At 40.7% G+C, this 26,878-nt stretch overlaps 1 protein-coding gene across 4 annotated transcripts; it reads right to left on the bottom strand.

Annotated features, from left to right (window-relative positions):
* Nucleotides 1-480: 480 nt before the first annotated feature.
* Nucleotides 481-26,878, bottom strand: adgrg2a (adhesion G protein-coupled receptor G2a). Of its 4 annotated transcripts, none has more exons than XM_074621398.1 (36): nt 26,490-26,878; nt 23,386-23,486; nt 20,035-20,360; nt 18,752-19,013; nt 18,351-18,401; nt 17,798-17,839; nt 17,630-17,689; nt 16,025-16,072; nt 15,869-15,942; nt 13,945-14,037; nt 13,802-13,839; nt 13,577-13,716; nt 12,349-12,463; nt 12,198-12,262; nt 12,062-12,109; nt 11,204-11,271; nt 11,078-11,121; nt 10,923-10,956; nt 10,782-10,816; nt 10,396-10,523; nt 10,185-10,302; nt 8,092-8,738; nt 7,056-7,168; nt 6,807-6,943; nt 6,556-6,712; nt 5,698-5,853; nt 5,370-5,492; nt 5,117-5,162; nt 4,929-5,029; nt 4,575-4,696; nt 4,212-4,480; nt 4,029-4,128; nt 2,430-2,716; nt 2,167-2,268; nt 1,912-2,031; nt 481-1,821 (listed from the first exon to the last, which is right to left on the bottom strand). In XM_074621398.1, the coding sequence occupies exons 1-36, from the start codon at nt 26,507-26,509 to the stop codon at nt 1,733-1,735; spliced, it is 4,479 nt and encodes a 1,492-aa protein (XP_074477499.1). In that variant the 5' UTR covers nt 26,510-26,878; the 3' UTR covers nt 481-1,732. The 4 variants fall into 4 exon arrangements, with proteins under 4 accessions (XP_074477499.1, XP_074477498.1, XP_074477501.1 ...); XM_074621397.1 differs by having other exon boundaries at nt 17,630-17,692; XM_074621400.1 differs by lacking the exon at nt 18,351-18,401.

Below are 26,878 nucleotides of genomic sequence, written 5' to 3' on the forward strand. Positions count from 1 at the left end.
AATAAAAAGTTATGAAGTGCTGTATCTAGCTGATAAAACAATGTTCAGTATATTTTTGTTGTGCTGTTAAAGAACATCAGGGTTAACAACAATAGTCACACTGATTATTATTTCAAGAAGAACTCAAAAAGTTGCAGGGTTTTTCTCATCTGCATGACCTCTCTGCCTCTCCATTATTCACACAGCGTGCTCTCTTATTTGGTTCACGTTAGAGGTCACGCTGCTCCGAGACTTGAACTCATGTAAAACTTTTAATAGCCAACTGCTGCCAGCCTGCGGGGCCGGCCTTCGCCGGCTATGATTGAACCGGCGCTGGGTGGGCGTGAGGCGCTCTGCTGAAGGTTACACAAGGCGGTGATGAGAGGGGGAGTCTGCCGGGATCATAATTGGTGGGTTTGCGTTGAACAGGTTTGATTAAAGATGTAGAGATGTCAGAGTAGATGTGAAACTCTCCGGCTCAAAAAAGACAAACTGGACAGGTGATGAGTAGGTTTTATTATTTCCTCTTGTATGCACATGTTCTTGCACAAGGACTTTAGGCAATATGTGTCCTCACTCTTAATCATGCTCCAGTACACTGCATGACCACACTTCATGTCTTTTACGCTTAATAAAATAATCTTTAATATAATATATAAACACTCTAACAACTCTAAGTCTAAAATCAACACTGTACTGTTGGAAAACACAGCAATATCTCACATGAAAGGGGCAATACACCCTCTAACAATGACAGTTCTAACGGGGGGAGGCAATAATATTAAGCCTGACATGTGGCCCCAGCCTGGCCCCCCTATTTGAAATGGTCTAGAACCGCCACTACCCACAAATCCTCTTACAAAGATGTTTATGATAAACTTTTTCTCAATTAATTACATGTTTTTGTATTAAGATCAAGCAGTGGAGTTCTGGTGTGTGCACTTTTTACTTTTAATAAAAATAATGGTGATAGACCCATGTGAATGGATGATAAGACCTACTAGTGGATGTAGCAGGGCCCTACTGACCCACATCTATGATAACCACTGATAACAACCCCATTTAATGGACTGATAACAGCCTAATCGGCTGAAAATATAGAGGCAACGGGCAGTGGAGCATTTCAAACACACTGGAAATATCTTTAAAAAAAAAAATATACCAACAAACAAAAATCACAATAATCTATACAATGTTGACAGCGTTTCTTCTACGCTAATAATTAAATGCAAGTTTGTATCTTTATCATGCCATAAGCCTTTTTCACAGACTATAAATAATGTTACCATCATAGTTATTGATTGCAGTAATACCTCTAATAGCTTTGAAACAAGCTATATGGTGTGCACGAACACTAAGTCACAGCTGTAACACTGAAATAATTAAATTATTCAGTCGGAAACACACCTACTGTTCTCCTCCCACTGCTAACAAGTGTCTTGCATTATTTCTGTATTCATATGTTCTACTGTTAAATGTAGAAAAAGCATCAAGTCACACTTGTTGCATTCAAGCTATAATCAGAATCATCCTCGCTAAAGGTATTTCAGTCTCACTTCTTCTGTCCTTCATTATACCTGTAAACATTCATCTTGTGGAACACTGAGGATTTCTGTGAGCGTCCACTCCTGTGATTAGTTTCTTTGTTTGCTCAGGAGATCAGTTATCTCTGGCCGTGTCCTCTCGCCTCTCTTAGAGTAGATAATTATTGTAACCACAAATGGACGCTTCACACAGTCGTCAGGCCTTCGCCTCACGGTAGCAGAGTTCGTCTGTGAATCTCGTTGATGGGAGAGTCGCTGGGGGAGCTTTCAGATATTCCGCTGTCTGCAAACACAGATTCTGTGGGGGGCCAACACATAATATATTATAATAAAATAATTCTATATAGGATAAAATTGTATAAAAATGCAGATCAGACTGTGAACATACCACTGCTATTGGTGCTATCGCTGGTGACGGAGATGCTTCGGGTGGTGAACTGGGGACCCGGGGAGGCTGCTGTGATACTCGACAAATGCCTGTTTCTCTGGGTGGCCGTCCGACTCCATTCTGCAGAAAAGTGTATATGTCAAACCTTGTGTCAGTTTGTTTAATTCATGATGTTAATATTCATTAACATTTGCATGAAAGCAGTTGTAAATCTCTCAGTAAATCAGAGGTACAAGAACACAGTTTGGTGCCCACCTGAGTTCTCTGTCAGGCGCAGTTTCCCGCAGCAAAGATGAACTCTCCACTCCCTGCGGACACTCTCCTTCACAGCACAGTGGAAAACAAAGACAAAGAATCCTGTACAGGACAAATGAAATGGGAATACAAATTTACTCATGGGATACATTAGCATATTATAGTTTGGCTAACAAGGATAAATCCTTATCAGGTTTATCAGAAAAAGAGTCAAGTTCTCTACAATGTGGAGTAGAAAACTAGTACATTTATGCGAGTCTCACCTTGTAGAGAGTTGAATATAGAGAAAAGGTAAACGAAGGGTAGGTAGAGGGGTCCCCAGGCGAACAGGGCGAACCCCCAGGTGAGGCCGAGCAGGACGATGAGGCCAGCGATGCTTCGCATATCCGTCATCACTCCCCTGTTGGGGGCCTGGTTCTGGGGGTTCTGCTTCTTGATCCGGGCCAGCTGGACCATAACGACAATGAAGATCACCACGCACAGAACAAACACCACAAGGAAGTAGGCCACCACGCCCACATAGAAGGCGATGTCATTACGCAGCCAACAGCTACAGGGGGAGACAGATAGAGACACAGAAAAACATATTTAACAACCAAAAATAATGCATGCTTGCTGTCTTCTAGGTGGTTGTTCGTGCCTACTAGGGGGTTGCCAGATTTCTTGGTGGTCAAGTAGGTTAGCAGGGTGTCACCAGTACTAGTGGGTACTATGGTGTTTAACAGGACACGGCAAAGTCATTGCTTGGGTGTTCGATGTGGTTTCTATGGTATTTCCAGGTGGTAGCTAAGTGGTTGCATTTACTTTACATGTGATATGTGTGTTTCTGTGTGCTTTTAGCTGGATAGAGCTTTTTCGTACTGGATATTTTGACTTGAACACTTGAAAAGATTTTTGTTTGAATGTTTCAGCACCATAGACAGAGTGCAGTAAAGCGATTGTTTGCCTCTCTCGCCTTCCGGTGGCCAAATGTGTTAATGTCAGAAATAATGGGGGAAAACTGTTCAGATGTGTAATGTTTAGTATTCATCTGAGGAAAATATTTAGAAAATCTGAATTTTATGTTGACACAGTTCGATTTCTTCTTAATGAAATTTTTTTATTTAAAGTTACTACAAGGAACTCTCATTTTGTTTTGATTTTGGCGGTCTCTGTGGACAATAGCGGTAGTGTTTCCGAGCACCAGAGTCCCTTTAGAAAACCTCTAATTTTACTGCAGCAGGGTCCGACAGTCTGCCCCGCTTAGTCCTGGTTCTGGTTCTACCGTGCCTCCCTTCCCTTCCAGCAGGCCCAGAGATACGGCCTGGGCCTCCAGCAGCGTGGTGTTGGTCTTGGCTCCCAGCGGGGACCGGCGGTCGAAGGTGGCAGCGTAGCCGGATCTAGGTCTGCCCGCGAAGGAGGACTCGCTGGAGTCTGAGCTGAAGGAGTTTCCGGTGAACTGGCATGATTTCATCTGATTTCACGTGGAATCCGACCCGGCGGCACCAATGACAAGCAATAAGAATAACTATGTAGGAATAGCCAGTCTTCTCGCTGATGGTCTTGTTTACTTGTGTAGGCCATATAGAGGCATCAGTATTAAATTGAGACTGTTTCATAACCTCTAAAGGTCCTCGTAGTAACTGTAAGTACTGCATACATTTATAGGATGTCTGGCCCCCGTCTAACCACTGTTTTACCCTTCGACCAAAAAACAACAAGACCTGCGAACAGATATGGTTCAAAATGAATGAACGACGTCTTGTGCTGATTGCTCTATTATGGGCTGATTAGAAAAACAAACTACAACAGAAAAAAACACAATCTATGTGAAACGTGAATCTGTACTTAGAGGAGGTTATTAAGATTTAGGTGTAACTTACAAGTCATCTGAAGTGCCATTTGTGAATCTTCCATATGTGACCAGACCATAGTTGTCTTTGTCCACTGCTATTACAATGGTCACCACGATAAGAGGAAGGCCTGCAAAGACCAGGATGTTAATCAGCAGAACCATCTCAGTACGTCCAATTAAAAACATTTTGAAGTTTAGGAGCGTTACCCACCCCAGCCTATCAGGGAGATCTTGAGCATGTATCTGCTGAGGTAGGGAGTGAACACCCGGACGATGCTCAGGTACATGTGCAGGGCCTCAAGCCCCGCCCAGGTGAATGTTGTCAGCAGGAAGTAGTGCAGGAAAAAGGCGGTGCTAATGCACAGGCCGACCGCCGGGTAGAGCGCCAGCCAGCCGTCCAGCAGGAACACCAGGTTGAGGAGGAGGAGGGACATGCAGAGCTGAACCAGGATCTTGGCCGGAATATCCCGCAGCAGTTTACTGCAGAGAAAGAGTTTGTTAGGATACTTGTACTTTTTTAGCTTTGACATAAAGCTCAGATTCAAGTAGTCTTGGTAAAGACATAGATTCTTACTTAAACAAAAGATATGTCAGTAAGGTGACAGCGAGGAAAATGGAAGAGATTCCACAGCCGATGTAGGTGATGAAAGTAAGAATCAGTGCATTCCTTGGGTCAATCTCCTGTCTGGACAAATCCTGTATTCAAGACACACAAATATACAGTGAATACACATTGTACAACAGCAGGCTTTAAGCTTTAACATTTCTCACTTTAACCATTTACAAAAAGACAGAGTCGGATCACTTTTGTTGCCTCTTTAACTGGTAATTTTTGTTGTTCACTTAATTCCCTATACATGTTGTAATTGTGATGTGAAGCTCTTATTGTCAATATATGACACACGTTTAAACAAATATGCACACGGACCAGCAGTATTGCAAAGGATGTGAGATGGTTGCAGCTGCAGGTTGTTTCCTCCGGTGTGGTGTTGACAAGAAAGCAGCCGTCAGACCTCCAGCCTCCTCCACCTCCCGAACAAGAGAACAAACAGGGACATTAATACATGTGGAAATTTAACCAACTTAACAAACTCGATCTGGTGTGCACGCACTCACCATTGTGGGTGAAGTCCCAAAATGCACAGGAGGCGTTGTAGTTTACCTGCGAAAGAATTAGAAGAGGAAAAAACGTCACAGAGGAACTTTGAGTCACATTTTTTTTTGTCTGACTATTGCATTGCAAATTACTTGTGTCAGGTCAACTTTGTCTCCTACACCAGGCTGGGCCTTTGTGTTATGTGTGATTCCTTTCTAGGTGAATGTGATCATGAGAAAAAATAATAATTTTTATGTGTGTGTGCACACTCACAGTTATGGGCTCGATGTTTCGGATGGTAAACTGAATGTTCTCAGTCAGGTTGCTTATTGACAGGTTGGCCACGCTGGCTGCCAGGACTGGACTGATAACAGTTCGGTCACCTAATGCTGCATCCTGCAAAAAAACACAAACATGTCACAGCTGTTTCCTTTTCTATTGAACCACACATGGCTCAGAATTAAAAACAAATGTTGGACTTAACTGAGAACAGTTAAAAATGCTGCTTATAAATCATTAAATGCACCAATAAATACGTCCAAATTCTGTGAAAAAAATCAGTAAGAGATGACGGTGAGGCAATGAGATGATGTGAAAGTACCTGGAAGAGGACAGGTTTGGCGTAGTAGTTGAACTGGACCCTGTTGGCCTGGTGCTGCTGCTCAGGACTGAGCCCTGTGGTGAGGGAGGAGGGCAGGAACACAGACCCCATAGCAGACCCTGACCTCCTGAACCGGGATCCGCTGCGGCCACGGAGCTGGGCACAGAAAAAGTTAACAAATGGTTAATGGAAAAGTTTCCTCTTTTCAGTTGTGTCCCATCATCTGATTAAAGTCACTTTATGTCACATTTGAAAACATTGGGGCTCATGCAAAAAACGCTTTTACTTTTTTCTGGGAGTTTTGCTCGTACACGTTTTCCAAATTAGATTCACCAAACTCTGAACTGTACAAACTTTAACTTTAATCGCTCGTTTCAACATGATGAATGCCACTTGTTCATGAGTGGGTGCCTCGTCAATGAGATTTCATCATTCATTTACATAATCAATGTCCTTAAAAAACCTGTTCCCTCCGTTTGTGGGAGAGTTTCATTCAAAAACATTTTACCAAATAGCAAAAACAAAAAAGAAGAATGATGATATGATGAACAGAATATAAATTTTGTATTAAAGGTGCCAAATGCGAGACTGTGAGCAGCCATGTTTCTATGGTAGCCCAAAACGGACAAACCAATAGTTGGCTCTAGATAGTCGGCCATCGTAGTTCTCCTACACGCTTGGCACACGGGGGAAGTTTCAGTTGGTTGCAATCTGCAACCTCACCGCTAGTTGTCGCGAAGTCCTGCACACTGCACCTTTAAATCACTCGTACGTGCCAAATAATAACTAATCTGTTCGCAAGAGTTCTTGCATGAGGCCCATTGGGCAGTGAGACCAGATGGCTAAATTGAAATCTACCTGGACATTATCAGTGTTGAGGATGTCAATAGATGATGTCGGAAAGTTGGTCCCATCGACTTCCTTCACTGCCAGAACCAGCAACTTTGCAGAGAGGATCACTTTTTCACTAGTGACAACCACCTTAATACCCACCTCATCTACCAGTCGAATCAGACTGTAAACAGGACAGAACACAAAACATTTTTTAGAAAACACAAATGTTTTGTGAAAACGTGTGTCCATGTGGCTGAGGGTTGAGTGAGTTGTACCTGGTAGCAGTTATAGCAAGGACCAGTGAGTTGGCCTCCATCAGGTTGCTGATTATGTTGATGATCTTCTGTGCCACTGCCTCAGAGATAGTTGGGCCGTCCAGAAGCCTCCCTACGTTCACCAACAACCGTCTTATCTGCAACATCCATCAAATGATGAAGTTTGCTTTAAAGTATTCCACAAAAGTCACTCTTTTATGCTGATATTTTGTTCTAATAGTGTATACTTTAATAGTTCAGGAGCTTCACCTGAGGTGCGCCGAGCTGAGGCGCATTCTGTGTTTGATTCAGCAGCTCATCTGCTTTTTCCTCCAGGACTTCTTGGCTTATAGTTGTCGCTGAGGTGGTTGTGGAGGTAGTTCCTGTACCATGTCATATGAATCAATTAGTCATGTATGGCAGTCATTATATGATGAAATAGATCAATATAGCAAAGGATAAAGTTTAATAGTTGAGGCTTTGATCAAAAAGTTTTCCTATTCTGCAACACAGAAAAGCATTATATCCATACGGATTATTAAGGAACTATACCAGTAACAAATCTACGTATCCTCATACTACGGTTCGTATGATATCTTACGAAAAGTTTATTCCTCAATTTTCTGTGCGTTTTCCTACGAATGTCAAGCAACATGTGTCAATTTCCGCTCGTTACATGCGTGCTGTCTTTTCAAAATAAACTTCCATCTTCACGGGAGACAACTTGGTTATGTTTAGGCTACAAAACTACTTGGTTAGGTTTAGGAAAAGATTGTGGTTTAGTTTTTAAAAAAAACTACAGACGTGGCATAACTTAAGTACAGAAGTTATGTGACAAACAAATCAATGTTTAAATAAAAACGGTGGATTGCGCCCTCCGGGTTGGCCGTGAGTCACTGCCCCAGGCAAGGTAGTTTAAGTATCTCAGGGTCTTGTTCATGAGTATGGGTAAAATGGAGCGGAAGATGGACAGGCGGTTTGGTGCGGCATCAGCAGTTATGCGGGCGCTGTACCGGACCGTTGTGGCGAAGAGGGAGCTGAACAGAATTGATTTTGTGGGATCTATGCGAAATGCAGTGCATTATTTTTAATAGGTATAGCTACGAACGATGTATGAATACAGCCTGAATAATTATATTGGTATGATGCCTTTATTACTACATCCATGGCCTGCACAGTTCATCTCCTTCATAAGTCATTTAAACTTTAAAAAGCTTTCAAAAAAGCAAGCTTATCAAGCCAATTTGATCCAACGTACTGAAAAGCTTTATTTGTGGCTAAATGTTGAATCCTCAACCATACATACCAGGTGTTGTTGTGGTTGTGCTGGTGAGCGTGGTGGTTTGGAGAGTTTCTGTAGTTGTAAAATTGACTCCTGGTTCGTTGGTTGGCGGGTTGAAGTCCGTGGTCAAACTGCTTGCGGTTGAGCTCACATTGAAGCCGATTCCTGCAGTTTGATTGAGACTGACGCTGGTGGCAGCTGTGGTGAAGTTGTCAGTTCCATTGGTTGTTGTGACGTTGTGGGTCACACTCGCTGTGGTGTGATTTCCAGTCTGGTTGCTCAGTGGAGCTGCTGTCGGTTCAGTAGCGTTGTCGAAAACTGTCGTCACATTGTCCACAGTTGAGTTGTTTGTGGATGCCGTTGCATTGAGAGTTACATTAACTTGTCCAGCAGTGGTAGACGTTGTGTTATTGAAGTCTGTGTCTGTTTGGTTTTGAGATACAGTAGTCGTGGTGATATTTGTGCTTGTTGTTGTGTTACTTGTTGTAATTGTGCCATTGTTTAAATTGCTATCGCTGTCATCTGTTGTGTTATTGGTAGTGTTGTTGGTCACAGATGGTGTTGAGGCTTCGGGAGTTGTAGTGATGTTGCTGTTGGTCATATTGGAAGGCTGCGTTGGCTCCGGAGGGCAGCCATCAGTCAGAAGTACAGCAAGGCTCTCATTTGCCTCACTGAAAAAGAACACAAAGCAAAATATTGTATGAACTGAAATACTTTATTAAAGAGTAACTTCAGTATTTTCCCATGATTTTGTGTCTAACTGGCTAATAGCGACAACAGTTTGTGAAATTGGTCCAGTATTTAGGGAGAGCGCTGTAGATGGCAGCTGCTCACGGGCTGTAATATGGTGCTATTGGGGCAAGCTGGCGTCGTCATTTACATCCACTAAAAGTGCTTGTTTTTGCCATGATTGTTATTATAAGTGTCTGACATTATGGAAAGAGTCTCACTCAAGGAGAAGTATCGTTCTGAAATCTGGCTAGGTGGCGCGTTGCCGGAAGACAACGGTGGAATAGAGGAATACATCCATGGTGGAAACGTGAGTGTTTGTTGTGTTGGAGTATAGAAAGCGTAGTTTTGTGTTATCTAAAAGATTTTCAATGTCATGGCTGAATATTTAGACGATTTCCACAATGTGAATGAGGTCTTTGAATTTGATGGTATTTATTGAGCCATATTATACAGATATTCAGATTTCACAACGAGACTTCTCCTTGAATGGGACATGGACACAATAACAAACAGACCGGATCAAGCAAAAGGTAAGAAAAAGGTTTTATTTCTCTGTAGGGTCCTTTCCATAATGTTGTCAGACACTTACAATAACAATCTGAGCCTGTCAGTGGCAAAAACAAGCAGTTTTAGTGAACGTAACGTTACATTGACGTTGCTCACTTGCCCTCACGCTTGTTTCGCGCCTGTCGGTTTCAGTGTTATCCCTGAATACTGGACCAATTGTTTTTAAATTCCGCTTTTAGTGGACGTAAATGACGGGGCCAGCTTGCCCCATTAGGATTACATTTCAGCCCATGAGGAGCTGCCATCTACAGCACTATCCCTCAATACTGGACCAATTAAAAAAATTGTTGTCCCAATAAGTCACTTAGACACAAAAACATGGGAAAAAAGGGTTAAGATTGAAAAATACTGAAGTTACCCTTTAACTTTTTTTGTATGAGGACAGTGCCTTACGTTTTAGAGATGCTCAATGAACAAAGAAGATATTTTCCTCAAGAATAGTTTAATTTATCAGTCAGTAAACAATAAAATGTATCCTTCAGTCAGTCAATTTATTTGTGTTCAATAGAACTGTAGTTGTGTTCAGTTTATTTGTTGTGAGTCCAGTATGGATTTTTGATTCTGCAGACTACAGATATGCTGCTTTCAATGTTAGGTAACATCCATCTGTTGTTGCATGCATACTAGCAGCTATTTTGTTTTGTGATTTACATCTCTCCTCAGCCTCACTATTCCATAAACAGTTCAGTATGCAAATTCCTGCATTCCCTAGAATTACTATACACATCATCAGAGACATCCTTTGTTTCCCTTCTGCCCAACATGCATGACTGTAAACCCCAAAAAGCCAGCACCATGGGAATATTTTATTAATTTACCATTTAAGCAGAGTTGGGTCAGGTTGGCACACATCAGAGGTCTGTTGGTCACTTTCAACCCAGGTCAGGTTGGATGCCAACAGAGTAGGGACAGTCAAACCAGGAGAACCACACACCACTGAGGACACACCGTCAATAATACGTTTACACAACAGATGTTTATATATAATAGAGGTTTCATAGGGAAAAAAACACAAAGCTGCAGACTTACCCATGCGTGTCAGTGGGCTTTTGGTTGTTATTCCACTGTTGCTGTCGATGAGTTGTTGCACAAATTTACTCAGGGAGCAACCATTGACCGGTCCAGACATCTCCAGCATCACCACGCAGCTGTACAACCTAGAGGCAAGCAGGGAAAGAGGTTAAAAAACAATCCCCCTTCAGATACTGATATTTATCATCAATACATTATCATCAGTGGTGCAATATCCTGTATTGAAAGGTCATGATTTTCTGTATCAGTCTTTGTACTTTCTCTTTCTTAATGGGCATAGGAATTCTGTTATAAATATGTGTTTTCAGCATGGTTTGTCTGAGAAGCTCTTCTTTATATGCAGATAAGATAATGTAAAAGACAACAGGAAGAAACATATCTACCTCTGTTGTGTCCCATGGCAGTCCAGATGAACATGCTGGATAAAGACAAAAACAATAGATGAAGTATGATTAACAGCTGTAAATCGATGTGAGTAGAAGGTTTTGAGTTGGTGCCAAACTATTATCTGCAGTCAGATTTACCTGGTAGCGCCTTAAAATATCTTGGCAAACTGACCTGGAAACAAAGAAATGTGTGAATTATCACCACCAAAAACCTTTTCACATTCAGTATTAAAGTAAACTGTTCAATAGCTTCCCAACATGTATGAACTGAAAGTGATTCCATAGAGACTTACCCTGACATTGTGTTACACGCGCGGGCTGCATTAGCTCCAGACAACTGTTAAATAAGTTTAGAAAGTCAGTACATAGCATGTATATACGATAGGAAGTATTGTTAAATCATACTGTGCTGTACGTACCAATCCTTGTACGACGCTAACATTAACAGAGGAATTGTTAATATTGATTGTTGTGGCAAAAAACTGACCTGAAGAGGAAAAAAAACAAAGGAAAAGTTGTCAGGGGCAGTTTAGGATATACTTCTAACAAAGAAGTGAAACTTGTATGTTTCAGTTAAAAGAGTAGTTCAATATTTTGGGAAATACGCTTGTACACTTTCTTGCAGATCGATATTATTCCCATGTGTGTCAATGAATTATGCAGCTACAGCTAGGAGACTGTAAACAGGGGGAAACAGCTAGCCTGGCTCTGTACAAAAGTACAAAAAATAATATCTACCTAGCAGCACCTCTAAAGCTCAGAGTTTACGACTTGTGACGTGTTTGTTGATGTTGTCAGAAATGGCGGAGGCCATGGAAATTTTTTGGTGCATAATAAGTTGTAATTTTAGTCGTAGCCTAAAAGTTGTTCTTCGTCATTGTATAATATTTCTGAGGGAAATATTGATAAAAAGTTGATTTCCTGCATTACATTACCCGCTTGCTAGCTTGCTAAATTGTTAGCCTCTGTGGCTTGACGCCGACAGTAACGTTAATATTTCCGTTGCCTAGCAACGGTGTTCTCATGACTTAACCACTTGGATGCCAAGCATATTGTGTACACGACTACCCATGTTGTAACCACAAGCTACAAGTTTTTTTGAAGGTAGCATAAGTTTGGTTTCAACCTTTGCATCTAAATCTGGGAGAAAAAGCCAATAAGCGTATTTCCCAAAAATGTCAGACTGTTCCTTTAAAGTCTGTATAACATCCCATACAGTCAAAGTACACACTTGCAGTACAAATATATGCAGATAGGCAGGAAGACTGTTTTCTTACTTGTAGAATTACAGAAAGCGCTGCAGTCACAAAAGCGAGGCGCTTCTCCTGATACACAGAAAAACACGGTTAGAGCAGCAGAAGCAACAGTGAATTCTGCTTCAATATAATGGGAGTCTGTGTTTGTGATACTCACTGGCACTGATGCAGGATTCTGGGTTACGTCGTGGAGTTGGGTTGGAGTTGGGCTCTATGAGGGAGCTAATTGAAGAAACACTGATAAGATACAGAGTGTGCATGTATACAGATATTCACACTCCATCAGAAGAACAGAAGGTATTTCTCACCATGTAAGCCTGGAGGGTCTGTTTGCTCCACAGATATCTTCCAGGGAGGATGTGGATGTGCAACTCACAAACCCGCCACTGGAAGGCGCCATATCCCCACAAAAATCTCGCCCTGCTGTGGACAAAAATCAACATGAGTAAGCTAAATACACTGTAATACTGTGTGCTTTTCAGGGTTTATGTTAAGGTTAGGCTTCTAGTTATGAGTCATGGTTAGGGGCAAGGGAATGAATCCTGTCGATGAGGGTCCTCACAAGGAAAGAAAAACTAATTTTCTGTGTTTTTGTGCTCTTGTACTTCTGTCTTTGCGAGGGCCATTTTAAATTTTTTGTAAACAAACATTTAAACGTATTAAATATGCGTGCATCTGTGAACAATATGCGTGTGTATTCCTGTTGGTGTTTTGCATGTGTGCACAGGTACAAGCTTTGGGTGCATTTTGCATGTTTGCAAAATACTGTACAGATACAGTACAGCCACCGCCAGACCATTTAGCCTCCCAGCCTAGTTAGTACTGGCAGGATCCCAGCTAGTTCTAAACAAAGTTTCAGCTGGGAACTTAGCGTCCCTACTGTTTCCTGACAGGGCGTGTGTAGATTCCACTGTAAACACGCCCATTCATTCAACTGCAGGGTGTCATCATGAGACGGCACTTCCTTCACAGAAACACATATAGCCTATACACCACTGAAGTACACTGAAGATTTCTTTGTTTAGGCCATGGTTTGCACTGTATGTTTCTCAGATGGGTACCCACGAGTCTCCCCTTTTACAGACATGTCCACTTTATGATAATCACATGCAGTTCTGGGGCAAGTCATAGTCAAGTCACACTGACACACTGACAGCTGTTGTTGCCTGTTGGGCTGCAGTTTGTATTTGTATAGTATTAAATACTTGACAAATCTCCCTTTAAGGTACATTTTGAACAGAAAAAAATTGCGATTCATTTGCGATTAATCACAATTAACTATTTTAATCAATTGACAGCCCTATTTAAAACATAAACTAACACTAAACTAATTTAACATTTTAGATTCTTTACATATCTATACGCAGGCTTATCATTTTAATTATGATCAGTTGAGAAACACAACATGTTTAATTATAAAGGTGGATATAGCTGTAATTTATAGGTTCAAAAGATGACAAAATGGGTCTTTAAACTGTAATGTGTGTCTTTTTGTGTATGATCATCAGGTGAATTGATTGATTGAACAACGCTCACCGACTCTCTCCACATCTCCAGTGATTCTGGCTTGTATTTGTTGGTCTCCGGCTTGCTGCAGTGCAGAGACTCCAGCACGCTGCACCTCACACGCTGAGACAGCGCGTCTGAGCTGCAACAGCACCTCGCACGTCGTTTGACTGGAAACAAAGCATCAACACCACAGTGAGGAGGGGAAATCTGAAGTACATGTAGAAGCTAACAAAAAAACTGACATGATGTTACCTTATGTTACTTTTTGCACTGCAGTTCACCTGTACTGCCTGCAACAAGAGAGAGAGAAAAGTTATAGTCGTCTGCCTGCATTGTAGGAGATATTGTATTCTGAAGAGTGAAAAGGGTGTTGCCTGTTTCTGGGACAGACTGACCTGAAATTGTCTGCCACCTTGACAGAAATCTATAGAGCCGTTTACTCGTGCTGCATCACCTCCGTCACTACGGCAACGAAATGCATTTGACACCTGAGTGAGAGATGGAGAGACAGAGGCAGACACATGCTGATAATGTGTTTGGAGGAGATGGGACATACAGTTCAGTTCAGATCAGATCCACATCAGATGAACGTTGTAGAAAGCATCGTCCTGTTTATAGGCAGTTCAACTCATTTTAGAGGACCAGAAAGTATCTGACAAATTAAATTAATAAAAGAAATCACTCTGATGAGTTATTGTTTGTATAAAAAGAGACAACCCCAGGGGAAGTCGGCGCTGTCTTTGTTTTGATTTCAGCTAATTATTCTCAGCTATTCAGTTAATGAAAGACATTGTCAGCTCAGGTATGCTACTGTACTTCTTTGAGTACAGAGTCAGCCGAAGCGAAAGAGAAATCCTAAGCCAATAAATGTTAATAGGTGGTTGCTAAAGAACACCACAACCTTAATTAACCTTAAAAACAGTGGTCATGCAGATACTGAAACTGTTCAGACAAACAGACTGAACTTCAGGTACTCTGAATCCAAGACTGAACTGAGGACAGTCAGAAGCAGCACTTCAGATGATATGAACAATTATATGGTCGCTTTATTGTGATTTATGGAAGTCTAGTCCCTATTTGTAGTAAAATAAATAGATAAATAATAAATGAAAAAAAAAGATAATAATAAATGCTCCTGGTAAGCCAAACTCAAGTGACTTAGTAGGTCAAAATGTTGATTTACCGTGATCTATTTTTTTCTTTTCTTGGCAGAAATGGGCTTCCATAGTATGACATCACTTAGCTTAAAAAAATTAACTTAATCGTGACTATGAATCTTTGTACTGAACTAAACAAAATTATTATAAATGCAACTATTTTGAGTAATTTTATAAGAGGAAAATGACAACAGTTCCATCTTAGCCAATGGGAGGATGTGGTGGATTCCTTTAGTCCTCTACAATCGTTTGTGTTTTAGACTGTTGGTTGGACAAAACAAGACATTTGAAGACGTCAACTTGGACTCTGATGGGCATTTTTCACGACAGTATTTTCTTACACTTTACAGACAGAACAATTAATTGATTAAATCAAGAAAATAATTGCCAGATTGGAATCAGAAAAGTGAATTTTCACCTCTAGTTCAGCCTTAAGAATGTCTGTATTTAAAAGCGCTTCTACATTATCCTAAAATTATATAATAAAATACAAAAATATCCTTAAATTCATTGTTTAATTTTAAAAGGAGCAGTGTGTAGCATTTAGGGGGATCTATTGGTAGAAATGGAATATAATGTTAATTTTCTTTAGCGTATAATCACCTGAAAATAAGAATCTTGTTTTTGTTACCTCAGAATGAGCCGTTTATATTTATATATGGAGCGGGTCTTCTTCACGGAGTCAGCCGCCATGTTTCTACAGTAGCACTGGCTCTACATAGAGCCATTTGCGTTTTCGCGTTGGCCATCATAGTTCTCCTACACGCTTGACACACGGGAGAAGTTTCAGCAATCTGCAACCTCACCGCTAGATGCTACCAAATTCTACACACTGCACCTTTAAAACCAATGTGCTGAAGTACAGAGTGCAAAACACATACATACACATACTATGGAAAAACATAGGATGCACAGTTTTAATACTGGAAACCCAGAGGGAGGGACAGGTTATAAAAGGTCAGTGACTCCAAATGTGAATTAATTTCATGTGCATCACTGGGTTGGAATGTTCTGCTCCTGCAACCTGATCCTGTGCCAGCAAGACTTGTTCGTGACAAGGTGACATTTAAAGCCATTAAGCACATGACGCGATGAAGGAGTGGGAACTGAAAGGTACAGGAGAAACCCAACTAAGTGGATGAGGAGAGATTGTCACTCTCACCAGGTTCTGGACATCTTGTTCAGTCTTATTGCCACCTATGACCTCCACACTTATGGGCATCCAAAAGTAAGCATCTGCAGAGAGAAATTAAGTTGTAAAGCCTAAAACATGCCTGAATAAAACACTCTGATTGGACGAAAGGTTGATGTTTCTTACTGTTATTGGAGCAGAGTTGGCTGATGTTACAATTTACTGATTGGGATCCTAAGACAATAGAGGAAACAGATGTTTAAAAGCATTAGGTTCAGGTATTGTTTTCTCTACGAAAGTAACACAGTGTTATACCAGGTCTCTAATTATACACCCACACAAGTATGCAGCAAATGTGCCAGACTAACTCGATGTGAGTGTTCTTCCAGGCGTGGTTTGGTTGACACGCAGAGATGTGATTAGAGAACTTTGGGTACTGGCTGATGTCTGAATGGACAAGGCGTCAGACGTAGGAACAATAGTGTGACGGGCAGGACTGTGGTGTGCGATGTTGAACGGGAAGCTGTGGTTGGTGTCGTTAGTGGGGTCAAATTTGTTGAGGGTGTAGTGGGTGAATTCTGGAGATTGGATGTTGTGACCGATAGAGGCTCTGTTTGACTGTTGTGGTGCTACCAGTAGATGTTGAAACTAAAAGTAAAATACAGACAGTAGCCACGTTTTCAATTGTATTCAGATATAATAGTTTCCAAGAAATCATTTAAAGGATCGTTCTGGTTTTGAATTGAAATGATCTTTAACTGTCTGTTGCTTTTTTTTATCATTTACTGACATAATGTTATCATAGTGAACAGAAATTAATGAACAAAGCTATAAAAGATAGGCCCAAATATAAATTATCCTTAATTTTTATTTATTTTTTATCATTTACAGACATTATAATGTGCTAATAATATGATAATCATCACTTATGACCCACTAGCAGTGTGTATCAGCAGTGTGTACCTGTCCTCTGCCTGTATTTTCTTATTTTGCTGTGTTGATGTCTCTGGGTGTCAACCTCTAAAAAAACGTATAGCGACCAGGTGCCAGATCGTAAGCACGCATCCAAGCTACGAAAACGGCAAACACAGTGGCGAAAAAAACTTAAACACAGCGAGGCGAAACACCAAGCGGACAAAGATCGTTCCACAACATGAGTGAATCTGAGGTTGGCTTTCTGTCGAGCATCTTAAACGCAATCATAGACTGTATATAAGAAAATGGACGTAGTCACCGTGATGTCACCCTTTGGTTAATGGACTGCCATTTTGAAGGCTCAAGTTCGGCATTTTGGCCGTTGCCATCTTTGTTTTTGGTTGTCGCCATCTTGGTTATTTGCAACCAGACATTTTTTAAGCAACAGAAATGTTACACTTAACTTTCATGAACAGAAAACACACTGTGACGTTGTAAGTTGTAAGATAAAAACACAGACAACTCCCAGACCAGGTAGCCCCGCCCTAAAGCATCCCCTGCTTTATGGTCTATTTGACTCTAAATGGGACCATCATTTACTAAATGAACATCATGCTGTATTGAAGAAGACTTGAAACTAGCGATTGAGACCATAAACTCATGTTTACAATGTTTACTGAGGTAATAAATCAAGTGAGAAGTAGGCTCATTTTCTCATAGACTTCTATACAATCAAACTACGTCGCCCCCTGTTGGCTATTAGAAAGAATGCAGGTTTAAGACACTTCAAAAAGGCCCTTCAAAAAAAGGCACTGTCACGAAGTAGTACTTTTTATAATTTTCCGACTTGGGACAGTTATTGTCAGCATCACCCACCTGGGACCTGAGTGACAGATGTTGCTATTGCAGGACTTGAGGTAGTTGCAGTTGTCGACACTTCTGGTAAAAGAGAGAAGGTTGTTAAGTCGGCTGATAATCAGAGGGAAGCACAGTTAATGAGATAATTAGAGGTATTTTTTCATTGGATATTACTGTCTTGCTCACCAAGTGGAGTAGAGAATGACCGTCCAACTCCAGTTGTGGTTGCTGAAACAGTGAATGTAAATTAAGCGCTTCAAGAGTATGGTGTGCTTCTACCTTCAAATCGATCCCTCTCGTTGTCTATATCTATCTGTTACACTGACGTTTTGTACAGTTGTGTCTATTAGAAGCATTATGGTCAAATTACGGTCAAGTATTTCACCCTTTATTTCTTCCTAACTCTCAACTGTGCTGATAATATTAGCTATGACTTTCTTGAAAATCAGGTTTAAATGTCTGGTATTCTTATTGGTGAAATAAAGGTGAAATAAAGTACCAAATGAACATTAAAAAGTGTTTTGTTTGTTTTGCAAGATGATCTATTATTAATGTTCTTATGATTTTTAGATGAGCACAAACACAATTTTACAGTCTTGAAAGCCCAATAAAGCTATTCTATTCCCTTTGTGTGTACTTCTTTCTGTCCTCTCTACTTACAGGAACATTCAAACACACATTCAGACGAATACCCACAACGTGCATGTACTGTAAGTGTGCAAGTCACATGAATACACACCATTAGTTACGCTTCTTTTAGGACGTGCCCCACGTCTCAACCGTCTGTGGTCTACAGGACACATGAAAACATGCAACATTCAACATCCAACATGCTCTAAAAACATGCAAAACTACTGAGCGTTAGGAATTAAGACACTTAAAATGTTAAATTTTATGAATAAAATGCATGCTCAAGGACTTCCATTATGACAAATGATAAACATGCCGTACTATGATTTAGCTAGAATTAGTCTTTTGTATTCATGAATCATGAATTATATAATAAAAAGATAGAAAAGATTACGTTGTGTTATAGATGCAATTAGTTAGGAAAGTCATTCATGCACAAGATCCCAGCTTGACCAACATTTACAAGCAGGATAAAGTAGGTAAAGAAGAGCTTATGCATGTCTGTCTCACCAGCACACTGAAGGTTGGGGTCTCTCTGTCTGGCCCTGGCATGGGTCACGCCCCAGTACTGAGCGTTCCAGCCAATCACAGTGCCGTCCTCGCAGTGGCCATGGTCGCCCAGGTCTGCCCACATGCGGAACATGTACAACTCCACCTCCCCAAGCGCGGCCTGCCGGGGTCGGTCTCTGGGACGGCAGCCCAGCCACAGGGAGCCGTGGGGGGGGATGGCCTGAGCGATGACCCTCCTCTCTGCCACCATTTCCCCATCAACCTGAAACATTTACGCAGCTCGTGTTGCTAACATCGCAAATAAAGAGAGTTCAGATTTACTGGGCGCACACTGCCACCAAATTTTTGTTTCTAGCTTAAAAGGCTCAGTCTGGTTATGGTTAGTTTGGGCCATCATTTCTGCCGGTAATAATAAGATCATATTCACTAAGTGAATTGCTAAGATCTGGGAGGGTGGTGACATTGCTGAAAATTAATTTGAGGGGGCAAGAAACACGTTGCACTCAGATGATCATACAGGTTTTAAATAAACACTCGGGTAAGCCAAACTTCAGGCTCTATAATGACGATGAAAATACTTTTGATGAGTACAATGTTATCATAACTGATAGAAATTATGGCCAAAACTATAAGAATAAGACCAAAGTTGTAATAAACTGGAGGTGTCCTTCAAGTTGTTGCGATTAGCTTTAGCTTAATGCCCAAAAGGACATGGTAGTACAGGTAGCTGTCAAAATTACCATTATTTGACTAGCTTTGATTAGTACAATAGGAGCAGCAACAGGTTTAATTAGAGCAGGACCGTATCTATTTTCATGCAGGCTATGGTACTCTGCGGTGTAAATCAAAAGTGAGATGAACTGCACGAACTTCAGTGAACCGGTCAGAACAGTTTGTTTTTACAGTGCATTGTTTTGTCTTTCATTCCAAACCCCACCCACAATATGTGGTATCTACGCAAGATAAACTGGGTTGTGTAAACAATCTATTCTTGCCAACACTATTTGACTTCGTTTTGTGTAGAGCTCGTGGCATACTCAGTGGTGGAAAGTAACTAAGTATATTTACTCAAGTGCTCAACTTAAGTACACATTTGAGGTACTTGTAGTGTTATTTTGCTAATAATACTTATGTACTTTTACCTCAGTAACATTTTTGATGCAAGACTTTAAATTGTAGGCCTAATGGAGTATTTTCTTAGTGTGGTATTGTTACTTTTACTTTATTTAAGGATCAGAATACTTCCTCCACCACTGAGCATACTAGTACACTAGAAGTATTACCTCCAGGCTAAAGGTCTTGCGTTGTACGTCCATCCTCAGACAAATCCTATGCCAGTGTGTTGGAGACAGCCGGATAGGAAATCTGTGTCGGACCTTTAGCAGCCACCCATACAGCGCCTCATCGTCTCCCTCCAGACCCAGCTCGGGCCTGGGTGCGTGGACCGAGCTGTAAGAGAAGGCCACCCAGGATCCGGGGGCGACCACACGAATGTCGACACACAAAGTCATCTGAAATAGAAGCGGCATGGCGGCCCTGTCCTGCAGGGTCCAGTGGTCCTCACAGCCATTTAATACTGCCTTAGTGTCTCCCAGGAAATGGCCTGATGCTGGAATGGGTGAAAGAAATGCAAAGTTTAAAGTTTTAATCGCACCGTAGAGCTGCACTGGAAGCAGAAGTAATCTCAATGGTTTAGTTAAACCTGAGAGCCAAAGAACTTTTAATGTAAAAACACAACACTGCATATTATCACCTTCAGTTGATGTGGAGTTGCCTATTTTATACATTCAGCCTATACGGAGCAACATTATCATTCGTAGTGTTTCTGGCCACCTGGTAAATTTAAGTCCAATATTCACTCTCGCTTTTTGCTCTGTTTTTGGTCTCCACCATCTCCCCCATTCTTGCCCCAAAAAAATGTTTTGGTAATGTCTGTTGTTTTTTGGTTGGTTTGGCTCATGCAAATATGGATTAACCTGCAAAAAAGAAAAGACTGGGAATAGGGAGCAAAACAGACGTGGTTTAAGCCCGTCAGTGGTGACTCGATGAAAGCTTTTCTGTACTTTATGCCGTCGGCAATTCTCAATAGACTCTTTTCACCGCAGACATTTTGACTTGTCATAGCAGGAAAAGCACAGGTGAAACTGATAACATTAATGACGATAAACTATTCCAGTGAATCAGCATGCACAATAGCAGAACCTCCCTTAAGTGGAATGCAGCCATCATTAATGTTATTAATTATTACACCTTGTGCTTTTCCTGCTGTGACATAAATGTCTGCTGCGAAAAAGGTCTATTGAGGAGAGGATGACATAACTCAGCATGCTTCCACAGATATGCACAAGAAGGCCACACTAGCTAAAGGTGAAAGCAATATCGATGCATTCTTCTTGACATCTACAGCAGAAACTGACTGAATCGCAGCAAGGGAGGCCTCATACTGTATGTGTACTATACGGTTAAACACAGACTCAGCTACAACAGCACCGACTGTTTTGTTAAACTCAACGGTGCTTAGTTTCATGACTCAAATGTTGTGTAGAAAATGCACTGAAAGCTGAGATGATAACAATGAATGTTTTATGACCAAAGACTGTGCGGGATATTTTGGATGATGAGCCCGTGTATTTCTCAGTTGCCACTGCGATGCCAAAAAACAAGGGAAAATGTTCCCAGTGTACGTGAGATATTTCTCTGCGTCTGATGGAGAGCAGTGCAAGTTACTTGACTTGACAATGAAGAAACTGCAAATGGCAAACACCAAGCTCTGATGAACCGTCTGGAAAAGCCTGCAGTGAATATTAGACACATCACAGCATGCAGCAGATAATGCCACTGTCAACTTTGGAAAACACCACTCTGTTTATTGAGCAGTGCCAACAATCGCTTTCTGAAAGCTCACATCATAATAACTGCAAGAACGCCTGCCACCAGCTGTCAGGGGATATACAGTCACTTGTTTTAAAGCTCTACAGCCAACTTGATCAACATGTGCAGGCTTGTCTCTTTTGTCTTCAGAGTGCCATTTTCTCTCTGATGACCATTTAATGGTCGGACTCAAGAAACAGACGCAGCACAGAGCGGATCAAAAATGAACTTCAAGTATCTGTGAACTGTGACTTGGCATGTAAGGACTTCTTTCTCTGGCTGTGCAAAAGAACAAAGAACTGCTTAAATCAGTCGAGTTCCAAAAAATATCGAGCTCCAGCCAGCGCTTGTTTGACCAATCCACCACTTCTCCCGCCTGCCCTGAGTGGACTCTTATGCTATTAATTCTACATCAGTTGCTCCAACCATTGAATAACACCGCGGGTGGGTTTACATCAGAGTTAGTTGAAAGCCCAGTTCATCACATACTGTTGCTAAATGGTGCTGCTGTGCGTCGGCTTCCGACGCCGAGGGGCACTTACCAAGCGGCGGTATTTGAGAGTGAGAACGTGTTTCCTGGGCAGACTGCGCGGACCCCACCCTTTGAGAAGTGTCCAAATATTTTCGTTTCATTATGAAAGTGTGACGGACCTACGGTAATTAATGGGAAACACCAATTGCCTACAAACAATACTAATTACAATGCAAGTGTTCTCAACATGTTTTGATAATTAGTCCCCGAAAGCTTAATTAAAGGGTGGATCCTTCTACATTCTGTTCCATTTTTATCAAATGGAAACTCAGCCATCAGCAGTGACGTAGGTTACAAACGTAAGCTAATTAATAAGGAAATGAATAATATGTACGCTAGCACTAGCTGCGTCAACGTTAGCTTTGCCAAGTTTGGAAATAACTGAAAGGGTTAGTTCGGATTTTTCTGAAGTGGGGTTGTAGTTATACTCCCGCGTTCGGTGAGGTTAAATTACTGCCTTTGTGAATGTAGTCTGGTGGCTTTGAAGAGAGCAATATAACGTCTGTCTGACGGCGAGGTAAAGCAGCTGTGGATGGGAGCAGCAGAAATACATATTTTAGTCACCTAAAAAAAGTCCCACCTAAATAAAAAAAAACACTATATTTAGAATATTTTCACAGCTTTACCTCGCCATCAGACAGTGCATTCCAACGGGTAACTGAAGTTATATCGCTGTCTTCAAAGCCACCAGACTCCATTGACAACAACAGTCATTTTACCTCGCAGAACACGGGAGTTGCTCGTCTACCACTGCATAGATAGGTTAGTTAGTGTGTGTTATTGTGCGACTTTCAAACTAACACGGCGTCCACACAGCAGTACATTGCTTAGATTCCTGTCTGCTTCTCAAAACTGGCAGCTTGGGAAAGGGCTTGGGAAAAAAGCATTTTGACGCTAACACATACATACTTTGACCAGAATTTTAATGTTCAGCTGGGAAGCTACACAATAAAATTAAAATCTTAAAAAACAAATAAACAAACAATGGGCCCGCCCTTTGTCTCTATCCATAGCCATATAACAAAAGACAACTGCAAGCACATGGTGGCTGGACTGAATGTCTTGGCCTTGTGCACTGCCCAAATTAGCCTATTTAGCCTAATTCTTTAATTCGTGCCAACAAATTAATCAAAGAGTTGGAACGATTTCATTATATTGAGGTAACAAATTATATCTTGTGCGGACGGTTTGTAGGCTAAATATTGGCCTTAATAGTTAAGAGTTAACTTACCTTTGGTTGGTGTGGCGGCCAACAGTGAAAGCCAGATGACAAGAAGGAACTGATGTGTCCATCTCCACCATCCTCCATCAAAGCAAAGGTCATGCATCCTCCTGGGAACATAAGGTCACACAAATTCACAATAAATGACACATCCTCCTCTTGTTATGGTTATATTTTGGGTGTATTTGGCTTTGCATTGTTGTTTGTGTCAGCTACTTCTCCATCACTCATTCATGGATGTCCCAAATTACATTTCAAGCTTTGTGAGTGAGAACAACAACAACGTCCCAAATTTCTGAAATCGGCCCCCCTTCCGTGCAGGCAGTGTTTCTAGGTTGTAAAACTGATCACAGCGTCATTGTTTCCGTCGGGAGATTACACCAAAATTTTCCTCAGCTGGTAAACTAAAACGATCCAATAATATCTGTGGCTTTGTCTACACTCACGCATTGACTGCAGGGCAGGAGTCGACGCAGCTGACTGGGTTACACCTCACCACATTCACACCTTCATAACTTACAGGATCTCATTGCTGCATTGTGGTGTTTTTATGATATTGATAGGCTGCACTTCACGTTAGGCTTGTAAAATATAGATAATAGATCAAGTACTTTATTACATGATGGCTCAAATAAGCAAATTCAAACCACCAGAAGAAAGAAAATACTGACTTATTTGTCTTTGTTTCAGTGTACAGTTATGTACCCTCATTCATAAAGCAGCTTCATTTATTTTTATTTTTAGTCATATAAGATTGATATGGAGAACTTGTTAGCAAACAGCTGTTATTTACACATCAAGCAGAAAGAAAGCAACATTCACTCATTTAGAGTTGCGTTTCTGTCCACTAGGCAAATGTAAGTCCAATATTCACTCTCCTTTTAGCTCTGTTTGGGTCTCCACCAACTCCTGAGGGAAATATCTGGCTTTTTAGCTCCTAAATGTTCCACTATGTTCACCAGCTAGTTGCTAACTTTAACATTTGCCATTTAGTGCTAGAAAGGTATCAAAACACTTCAAATTTGTGGGCTGGAAAACCAAAACAATGAGCTTAAAGAAGCTAAAACGTTAAAGCTGAGGGGAACGACAGAGTCGGGTCATAGTTGTTGAGACATTTTGACGCCTTTCACGTCGCACATTATCTTTTGATGTATTGTTCGTGTAAACATACTGTATGATTAGCGCAGCTTTCATACTATAATTTAACCTGTTCAACAAGTGCATGTAGTCCATACTAGAGCTGGAAGCCCAGGAGCGACCTACATGGAACATCAGAGGTGTGGACTCCAGAACATTGACTTGAACTTGAGTCAGACTTGAGTCACAAAGTTGATGACGTGCAACATGACTTGACAAAAGCAGAAAAAGACTTGCAACTCGACTCGGACTTTTAACACCAATGAGTCGTGACTTCACTTGGACTTCAGCTTTTTGACTTGAAAATACTTGATACCTTCCCCCCCAAACAAGCCCAAAGATTAAAAAGTATGTTATTTATAAAATGTGCTGCGAATCAATTAATTTCCCTTCATTTTCCTGAATCAACTGACGTTAACACTATTCATTCCCAGCAAGTCAACACTTAATTCCTGTCACACTTGTTTTAACAAAAGTGTTTTAACAAATAAATAAAAATTAAACAAATCTAATCGCTGCTCATTATGTAAATAAGTCATCAGAGCCGTGATGTAAATCTTTACCCATGCATCCACGCAAACCCAGACATACTGTATTACATACTTAAATCACCCCATCGCCTCCCACTGCTATACAAAATTAACTTCAACTACTATTTTGATCTCTAATGGTAAGTTAAAAGTTTGACTTAGTGAGACGAAGTTAGGAAATTTGCACTTTTTTGTATTTTTTTCATATTTTTTTGTACTTGTTACTTGTTGCTGTATGTATTTTATTAGATAGCATATTGAGTTTACCTGCAATAAAATGTGCTATTTAAATACAAATAAGTGTTGAATTAGCAATTTAGATTTTTTTAAACAATATTTAAATTTGGATAACATTTTTCAGATTGTCGTTACACTAAGATTTAGTTCCTCTCTTCCTTAAAAATAAAATAAAATAAAAAAAGTGAATAAAACCAAGCAGCTACTGTATAACTCTCATGTACTCACAGTATTATCATATCCTCAACTGTCCCTTCAGATATAAAAGCAGTTGGCTCAGTGGTAATTATAATTATGAGATGCTTTCGCTATAACATACTGTTCCTTTCCTGCGAGGGCCTATTTTTAACCTGCACAGTAATAAATATTACAACACACGCACGCATTTATGCACGTAAACGTTACGGTGCATGACTGATTGTACTGTTATACAGGGAGTGTCTGTAATTAAACCTCATTAATTATGTTGACATGCAGGGTTTGCCCTTTGAAGTATGTACCATGAGTGTAATTGGGTTAAAAGTTACGCACGGATGCAATCATATCATTTGCTTTCTTTTTGTAATTGTATCTAATAATGTTGATTCTTCACTCCACCGCTGTGTTGCTTTGTTTTGTTGCCAGACTGATCTGATCTGCACTTAACTGAAACCGTTGATACAAAATGGATTAACAGATTAAAGCTTTTAGTGGGGATACATTGTTTACTCTGACACATGAGAAACAAATATTACTAATACATGTTTATTCTTGGGGTAAAACAAGTGTAATTTAAAAATGTTAATTGTACAGTGCTGCTTAAGGAAACCTAAAGTGTCTCATCATACATGTGAAACTACATATTGGTCTGTTAGGATGTGATTATCATATATTCTGTGTGTCAGAAAAAGAAACCGCACCTATTGAAGCCTCGAGGCTACACAGAAGAAGTTATTGTCATCCCAAATCTCAAGTTCCCACAGTCTGACTTTCTATATTTCAACTCAAAACAGGGAAACAAAACAGTGTCGAGACACTTCCAGAACTGCTTGTATCAAACATCTTATTGTATGCATCATCCACAAACTATGACAGCGTGTGGATGATGCATACAAAAAGAGGTTTCTTCACATTTTCAGACAACATATTAAAATTACTATCAAGTTCTTGGTGTCCAAAGTTTGCAGATTATTTTAACAATTTAAGTAAGGAATCTTTAATATTGCTTACCTGATGCTTTTCAAGTGCATGTGCAGAGTCTGTGTAGGGTTTACTGGTTTGAATGCATGTTTGTATGCATGAGTCTCTCCATCATTCCCATAATGTCATTCATCTGTCGCTCATGAGTCCAAAAACTGCCACCGTTAAAGTCCTAAGTGTCTTCTTCTCTTGTGGTGCTTCTTCTTCTTCTTCTTCTCTGTCCTGAATGGCGCTCCCTCTTATGTTCCCTATCCACCTGTCACTTACACAAGAGCATCGTCTGTGGCATTAGGTGTGTGTGCGAGTGTGTCGAGGTGTGTTCAGGAAATCTGAATTTTTGAAATGCGAGGAGACAGTAGATCAAATAATAATGACACACCCCTACAGAGGAGAAGGAGGAGGGAAGAGAGGGATAGAGA

The sequence above is a fragment of the Sebastes fasciatus genome, chromosome 21, assembly GCF_043250625.1.
Source record: "Sebastes fasciatus isolate fSebFas1 chromosome 21, fSebFas1.pri, whole genome shotgun sequence".
Taxonomy (NCBI): Eukaryota; Metazoa; Chordata; class Actinopteri; order Perciformes; family Sebastidae; genus Sebastes; species Sebastes fasciatus.